Source organism: Perissodus microlepis, chromosome 9, assembly GCF_051167445.1.
Source record: "Perissodus microlepis isolate ML-2025 ecotype Zambia chromosome 9, ASM5116744v1, whole genome shotgun sequence".
NCBI lineage: Eukaryota > Metazoa > Chordata > Actinopteri > Cichliformes > Cichlidae > Perissodus > Perissodus microlepis.
This window is the reverse complement of record NC_140469.1, coordinates 10459709-10468647: the sequence shown is the minus strand read 5'-3', so window position 1 is coordinate 10468647 and position 8939 is coordinate 10459709. Positions and strand designations below refer to the sequence as shown.

The 8939-nt window shown below is 38.7% G+C and overlaps 2 protein-coding genes across 2 annotated transcripts; both read left to right on the top strand.

Moving 5' to 3' along the window:
• The first annotated feature begins 2448 nt into the window (after positions 1-2448).
• LOC146380032 (uncharacterized) lies at positions 2449-4326 on the top strand. Its single transcript, XM_084940358.1, has 2 exons — positions 2449-3874; positions 3966-4326. The coding sequence occupies exons 1-2, from the start codon at positions 2516-2518 to the stop codon at positions 4128-4130; spliced, it is 1524 nt and encodes a 507-aa protein (XP_084796484.1). The 5' UTR covers positions 2449-2515; the 3' UTR covers positions 4131-4326.
• A 1744-nt stretch (positions 4327-6070) lies between these two features.
• Positions 6071-8273, top strand: LOC146380031 (cystatin-B-like). Its single transcript, XM_084938979.1, has 2 exons — positions 6071-6747; positions 7603-8273. The coding sequence occupies exons 1-2, from the start codon at positions 6646-6648 to the stop codon at positions 7729-7731; spliced, it is 231 nt and encodes a 76-aa protein (XP_084795105.1). The 5' UTR covers positions 6071-6645; the 3' UTR covers positions 7732-8273.
• Positions 8274-8939: the final 666 nt, after the last annotated feature.

Sequence of the window (8939 nt, the reverse complement as noted above, 5' to 3'; positions counted from 1 at the left end):
AAAACTCTTTTTGTACAATAATTTTGTCTTGGAAGAAGCACACGGGCGACTGTTTTACAATGACGGTAAATTAATACAGTAATGACACTGGAATATATTTGTGTGTCGGGGAAGAGGTCAGAGATGTCTGGGTGGTGAACAGCCTGCAGCGAGGACTCAGCAGCAGTTCACAGTTTCAGCTCCAGCCTGGATTTAAACCTCGAGTGAAAGAGCTCCTTTCATGAAGCAGGACTTCATTTCACCTTCGGAGGCGTGTAGTGGATTCTGCACCTTTCGTTGAAAACCTGAACCAAGTAAAAGTCAGTAAGTAACACACGATAACGACGGCTCATTTATGTGTGACTGTAGGACGAGTCAGTGATGAGAACAGCGAGCAAACTGTAGCTTCAGACTTCTGTCATTTACAACTTCTTCAACGTTCAGCTCTGACTGCATCAACTTTAACTGGGGACAGAAAAAAAGTACTTTTATTATTATTTTTGCTCTAATAAGACAGCAGACTCAGTTCTGTCACATATTTAAAGGCTTTCCCTTCTTAACAGGATCTGTTTGTCCAATTTTTAAAAAAAGAATAAAAAGAGTGATTACATTTCGTTAGTGGTTACTTGATGCATTTAGCCCTGCAGGTTCAGTCAGTTACAGCAGGTTTGCTCTGTATTTTTTAATTTTACTGGGTGTTGATACTGGAGTGTAAAATTAACACAGATGGAAAATGGACAAGAAAAGATCAAAGTCATCAGGTGCTCAATTTAGAAAAAAGAGAAAAGAATAGGGGGAGAAATGAGCAAAAGATAAAGGTAAGCAGATGTGTCATTGAATAATGGCAGGTATTGTGCATGACATGTATCCTCAAACAAGATAACATTCATTAGTTGTGATAGGGAAAACAGTAGTCACTGATATTTTTAATCTTCAGCACAATATAATAAACCAAATTTCCCCTTGTGGGACAATTAAAGGATTATTCTATTCTATTCTATTCTATTCTATTCTATTCTATTCTAATATTAATTGGTCATTGTAAAAAGTGTATTGTTGATTTGACTCCCATTCTCAATGTATGACAAATCTAGCTGACTGAGCAAAAAATAAAATCCCTTAGACTATTAGGCTACATTATTTAGGAAAGTTATCTTACTGTAATTACAGAGTAATGCATTACGTCCAAACACTGATGCTGTGATAGCATAGTCAATAAAATGCTTGTTATACATATAATTCTGAATTTTTGATAAATTGGGCAAAATTATATATTTGTTTTAATTATGAAAATGATGCATGCATGTTTCTGAGTTTTATATTGGGTTTCTATTCAGGGGCACAAAATATTTTGGAGCAGCCTCTACCACTGGCACTGCCCAAGATAAGGAGCCGTCCACCTCCTCAGCCACATATGTGTTTCTACAAATGTCTGATCCCGAGGATGAAGATCCAATAGCGGCCATTTCAGTGTGTGTTGCATATTATTTTGCAAATGCTTTGCTGCCACTATGAATCCTGTGTATTCCAAATAACTTGTGTACACTAATGCAAATGTATGCTCATAGAAATGTCAAAGAAGTTGCAGCCACCAGTATTTTAAGAAATATTTTAAGTTAACATTAATTTAACAGACTGACAGACTGGAAGCATGCCAGTTCTCTTCTCACCTCACATGACAATAGTCCTGAACACCATAACTCCATGAAAGCATGGAAAGAACTGGTAGTGAGGATTAAAAAAGGTGAAACAAATGACAAACAACAGAAGGCACTTCTGCAGGCTGAGAAAAAAGGATGGAGGGCGGTGCTGACTTGTGTCACTGCTATTATTCAGTCTCTCGCAATCAGAAATTTAGCATGAAGGTGACAAACAGCATTAAACGGCAATTCGATCGATGGGTTTCCATTGTGTGCAGTGTCATTAGTTTGAATGTGTTTGATCTGCAGTGGATGGATCTCTTTGCTCTATGCACTGCAAATGGAAGGTGTCATGTGTATTTTACATTATATAACCGGTATGGTGTTTGTTGTCTTCCAGGAATTATAAATCTTCCCCTCTTAATTTTTGTTTGACGTTTCCATCTTGGTCGTGAAATAAAGTTTCTGATTTTACCTTTTGTGAATGTGTCTTCTTTTCAGTTCTCTGACATATCACAACTTTGATTATTACAATATCTAGATGGTATGAACAACCTTCACATAAAATTATTTGGTAATCAACCCATGCAGGAAGAGTCTCCAAAAGTTGAATCTGTTCATGTGGACCAGTGTTGGGTCTAACGCGTTACCAAGTAACTAAGTTACTAAGTTACTAAGTAACGCGTTACTGTATTTAAATTACTTTTCCACTGAAAAAGTAGAGTAACTAATTGCTGTTCATTTTTAGGTATTTTAAATACAGTTACTTACAATGTACTTGCGTTACATTGTAAAATAACTAAACTCGCTGAAAATCATTATTTAATTTCAATAATTTATCTTCTAAAGGTAAAAATAAACTCTGCCGCTTTAACATCGCTGTAGTGCAGCGGAAGATGTCGGACTTGGCTGAAGCGAGGGCCTGTTTTATGAAATGGAAATATTCCCGTCACTTCACTTTTCTAAAACAAGCAGACAAGAACATTACGGTAATATGTAAGCTATGTCCTGGGGAGAAAAAATTATCGGCCGCTGTCAATAGCACGAGTAATCTGCTGAAGCACCTGACACGGCAGCACAGACAAAGCCTTCTGAGTGAGCCATCTTCATCATCCATGGATAACACCGCGGCAACTCCTGCTAAGCAGACGAAACTTGATTTCACTTCAGCAACACAGAAAGTGTCTGAAGGTGAGCTTAAGAAAATGATTGCAGGCTACGTTGTGAAAGAGATGCTACCGCTGCGTACTGTAGAGTCTCCGTCTTTTAGGTGCATATTAAACAAAATACCTGTGTGTGGCAAAAAAGCAGCACTGCATGATCGAAAAACGTTTTCTACTTACTTAGATAAGTGTTATGCTGACATGGAAATGGAGCTTAAAGAGACATTCGAGAGTTTGGAATATATTTCCACGACTGCTGACATTTGGACCAGCCATAACAAAAGTTTTCTCGGAATGACGGCACACTGGATTGATCCTTCTACTTTTGTAGATGCAGCGCTAGCATGTAAAAGAGTTCGAGGGAGACACACATATGATGTCATCGGCAATGAAATCGAGCAAGTACATTCGGCTTATGGACTGAACTCTAAAGTGACAGCCACCGTGACAGACAACGGGTCCAATTTTATCAAAGCTTTTAGAATGTTCCAAAAATCAGACTCTGATGAGGAATCGGAAGAAGATGAAGAGGTGACATTTACTGATGTTGAGCAGACCCTCTCCACAGAATCTGAAGGACAGTTTTCTCTCCCTCCACACTTAAGGTGTGCATCACACACACTGAACTTAATTTTTCATGATGTTGAGAAATGGCTTCAAGCAAATGAGGCAAAATTCATCTACAGAAGTGCAACTTCAAAGTGTTCTGCAATGTGGACAAAAGCAAACCGTTCTTCTGTTGCTTCAGAGTTGGTAGATAATTTTTTCAAGAAAAAACTCATAGTACCTGTTTCAACACGATGGAATTCATTTCACGACGCTCTGTCCAGGATCACTGACATTCCCCTTGCTGAATTAAATACTGTCTGCACTCAGTTTGGAATCAAATGCTTCACTGATCGGGAGTATCTGTTCCTAAAGGAGTATTGTATCGTGTTGAAGCCACTCACTGTTGCACTAGACATATTGCAAGGAGAAGAGAACTGCTATTTTGGAATCCTTCTTCCAACTCTGGAGATTCTAATGTCCAGGACGCTGGCACTGCAGGACGAGCTTAAGCTGACAGCATCCCTCCCTGATATCATTGTTAAGGTAATCTATATATAGCCTTACCCTAAAATAAATTTTTGTTTTATTTATCATGCTCTTATGTGAAGTGTCTGATGTAGTTTTTTTCTCATAGGCCATCAAGGTGTGCTTTTCCTCAATGATGGACAATAAAGAAGCTCTCCTGGCTGCAGTCACTTTGCCTAAATTTAAGTTACGCTGGATCAGAGAAGAAGAGAAAAAAGACATGGTTAGGGCAATGCTTACTACAGATTGCCGTGGGTTGTCTCTTGAAGACTAATAACCTGCTCAAGATCACAAGAACCCTGCTAACTCCACTGATGACTTTTTTTCATTTGAGGAGGACGACTGTACCTACTCTGCTGAAACAGAGGTGATGGAATATTTGAAATCTGCTGGGTCTGAGCTGGGTGTTCTTAGGCAGTTTCCCAGGATTAAGGCCATTTCACTGAGGTACAACACAGCCACACCATCAAGCGCACCAGTTGAAAGGCTTTAACTTAAATTCACTTTAACACTTTATTTTGTCCTGATGAAACTCACTTTACTATACTTGACATAATTCTTTTTTATTTATACAGATATACTACATGTGTAACATTCATTGCATTGTTTAAATGTTTAATAATAAAGTACATGAATAACATGAGCTTATTATATATCATAGTAAAGTATATTTCCTATTAACTAGGCAGGTCATTGTCTCTCTTGACAACGCTGTCTTCAAATAAAAATAATTCCCTATATTCCCATCTATTCCAAACAACGGTAGTAAGTATCAAAGTTTCAAATTTGTCTTTCACTTTGACTCTTAATTTAGTAATAGGGCTGGGTATCGTCACTGATTTCTAGAATCGATTTGTTTCCGATTCACAGGGTCCAGAATCGATTTGATCCACGATTCGATTCGATTCGATTCGATTCGATTCGATTCAATTCGATTAGATTCGATTAGATTCGATTCGATTCAATTCAATTCGATTTGAATCTGGGAAATTTTGACAGTCAGAAATATTATAATTCAGATCAGTACATTTACATATTTTTGTATCTATAAAAAGGAAGCTGACACACGCAAGACTTTATCAAAGGTGTGAGCATCACAGCAGATGCCTTTGTGTCAAAGTAGCTGAAGATTAAACACAGAAAAACATGAAGGTGATTTTCCTGGCCTGGGATTTTATAAAAATATTCTGCAGTACATCAAAAATGAAAGAAAACCATTAATCAACATATGAACGTTACCCCTGACGTTACAGCGGTTTTATTACAGACACAGCGTTTTGCATTTTGCATAATTTTAAAAAGTTTACATTTGTTCAGTATTGGCAGAAACGGCAGAAATTAGGTTTTCTTTTCGGAACAGCGGCCGACAGTGCTGTAAACAGGGGTAGACTTGTGCGTAACAAGCAAGCGAATAATGCAGAAAACAGATTTTTAGGGAAACTGTTCTTGAAGTACAAAGAGAGAGAGAGAGAGAGAGAGCTGTGCATGAAGTGTGATTTTATCGTGGTGGAAGCAAAACAGCAAAAGTCAGAGTGAATTCATGACGATGTTCATGTGAAGCGTAGTTTGGATCTTCTTTTGCTGTTGGTTCAGTCAATATTGTTTGGAGAGAGATAAAACTAACAGCTTTAGAATCAGCGCAAAAAGGGCGTGAACACAAAGCGCAGACCCGCCGAAACATCAGAATCAGCGAGCTGTCGGCTTTCGGCCCCGACCGTGTCCGTGCCGTCAGCTGAGAAAGGCGACATCTCACTGATTCTGATCCGCGGGTTGCGCTGTGTGTTTACGTCTTTGTGCAGAATCCGTGTACCTGCTCTCATTTACTGTCTTAGCTGTTTGGTGGTTATTGAAATTTTGTGATCTTTCACCTGAGATTCTGGCATTTCGGGCAAAATAAATTTATATTAAAAAAATCGATTCAGGATTTTAATGAATCGATTTCACGTTATCCAAGCCAGAATCGATTTTAATCGATAAATCGATTAAAAAAACCCACCCCTATTTAGTAACCATGAACAAGAGGTCGGAGGTCAAATGTGGCATGATACCTTAATCTTTCTATGACACTTTCTGTATGTGGACCAGAGATGGGCAATAACGCATAATCCGATTGACTGACTGACGGGGACCATGACAGTGCAGGAGAGAGAACGACCATGCAGCGTTTAAAGCGTGGAAATACTGATCATACTTTGAGTTTGATTCCTTAAAAAGTGACAAAAACATTAGTGTTCGCTATTCACTGCGTGGAAGAAAACTTCTTTTTACAGCGAAAACCCCCCTAAACTTCCGAGCAAGAACCGAGTACGCTGCCACGGGAATGCGAAATTCACAGAGAAACTCCAAGATTCTTCCACTGACATGCGGCACACCTGCACCAGGGCAAACCTCCGCCTGCCCCACTCCTGCTAAGCAGGGGAAAATAGAGCAACAGGACCGCTGAGTCTTTGATTTGATTTATTTTATGCTGTGTTTTACTTGCATCTTTGAAAGAGTGAATGTAAACACAAAAAACTATTTTATTTTATGTGCTGGAATGCGCAGAAAACAGGTTTAAATGTTAAACAAATTTTAACATTTCAAAGTTGCATATGATTTAATTTTTGCTTGATGCATAAAGTTAAAAGATCAAAACTAATAAAACTAGTTTTAAAAAGAGGCTTTTCCATTTGATTACATTTTCTATGATGGACTATGCAGAAAAAGTAAAATAGGGCTGAAAGATCTATCGCTTTATCACCTATTCAGGGCCTGTGCTTCATATTGATGTTGCTGTCATTGTTATTCAGATGAAGCCTCTCGCAGAGCAGAAAACCGGGAGAAACTTCGAGGTTTTCACTGCAAAGAATTACAAAACACAGCTTGTAGCTGGGACCAACTACTTCATTAAGGTAATGTTTGTAATGCAAGCAGTGAGCAGTGGCAACACTACAAAGCTCCGAGGTCTTGCATGCAATAAAATATAATTAAAAAGAGCACTGATTGATAATGTGATCTGTCAGGTGAAAACTAAAGCAATGATCAGTGGGGGGTTTTCAGTTACTATCTCTTCACATATGTAGTGATTTTAAAAGAAGGCGTGTGCAAACCTTTAACTGTTATTGATTTTCTAGCATCATAGCTGAGGCTTTCAATCATTGTTTCCACACAAATTTCACAAATTCCATACAAAGTGCACCTCACACTCCTGGTGTGGCACAGGACGAGCAGTTCCAGTTTTTCCAGTTTTTGTGAATGATCGCTTGTCACACACAACGTGCACTAGGGGCAGGGGTGTCAAACTCCAGGCCTCAAGGGCTGGTGTCCTGCAGGTTTTAGATATCACCCTGTTTCAACACACCTGAATCAAATGATTAGTTCATTACCAGGCTTCTGGAGAACTTCAAGACATGTTGAGGAGGTAATTTAGCCCTTTAAGTCAGCTGTGATGGATCAAGGACACACTTAAAACCTGCAAGACACCGGCCCTCGAGGCCTGGAGTTCAACACCTGTGCACTAGGGCTTAAATAAAGAAGCATAAGCACATATTTACTTCATAAACTCTGTCAGCCATGAACAGAGCTCAACAAATGTTCTGTTTGTGTACACTACAACAATCAGCCACTCTATATATGAAGATGTGGATTCTCCTTTTCCACATGTTAGCATGTTGTTTGGCCCACAGCTGTGGCTTACATTGATAAAATAAAATGATCAGGATTACTTCTATGTGCACATCAAGCATCTCCTTTAACTTTCCTTGCAGGTCTATGTGGGAGGAAACGAATATGTTCACCTCAGTGTTTATGAGAAACTCCCGGCTTATGGAGGAACGCTTGAGCTGACTGATCTGCAGCACCCCAAGACTCAGAATGACAGTATTGAGTACTTCTAATGGGACAATGAACCAGTGAAAGCATCAGTGCCTACAGCCTGTCCTCTCAATGTAATCCATTAATAACCTGCCTCTTCATAAGGGGAAAGCTTTCCTTGTTTACATATAATAACCAGCTACAGATAATGGAAGGCAAAGTGAATCAGTTAAATACGAGGTGGGTGGAAAAAAATAAAGCCGATTATTCAAACCACAGCAGAAAAATAGTCCTTTCATGTTTTTTTTTGTTTGTTTGTTTTTTTTTGGAAGACCTATTTCTGGAATGTTTTACAAAAATTAAAAACTCTGCAATTTAAAAACATTTGCAGACTTTGCATATTAATGTGGTTCAGGTCTGCTTACTTATCAAAGAGGAGTGAAACGAGTGTGACTGTGTATGTGGGACCCATATGTGAACAGAGTGTATTTAAAGTGTAATTTATGTCGCATAGCTGTATAAACTTGGTCAGTTTTGGATGATGTAACAGAATTAATCATGAAGGTCTGATAACCTGATTTTGAGTTCTTTAATATCATTTCAATGTAATTTAAAAAAAAAAGTATTTCATTTGCTAAGGTATTTGTGGCCATATTTCATTTTGTATAGTGTATTTCAATACAAAAAGAAGCTGTATGTAGTAACATTAATAAAGTCATTCTAACATGGATAGAGGAAATAAATGGCATTTGACATCTAAAAAAAATAAATAAATAAATAAAAAACAAAAAAAAAAACCCAGAGTGGCAGGCTCGCAAACTCAGAGGTTCTTAGTGCCTTAGACACGTACCTCTCCTATCTTCCTCATGACGAGAAAGATGACGTGAAAAATCTGATCCAAGCACACCCTAGTCTGTTTGGGGATGTACCATCTAGAACCCCAGTGTTAAAGCACGACATTGACGTGGGTGATGCGTGCCCTATTAAGCAACACGCATACCGGTGCCCCCCACTCAAGAGGTAATTAATGAAAAAAGAGGTACAGTACCTGCTTGAAAATGGTTTGGCGATACCTAGCCATAGCTCTTGGAGCTCTCCATGTCTGCTGACACCAAAGTCAGATGGTTCTCCTCATTTTTGTACTGATTTTAGGAGGGTAAATGCAGTCAGTGATGGCGTTTGGCATGCGGAATGCACCGGCCACTTTCCAGCGACTTATGAACTTTGTGTTAGCGGACATTAACAATTGTAATGTGTATTTGGATGACATTGTGGTATATTCTTCTTGCTG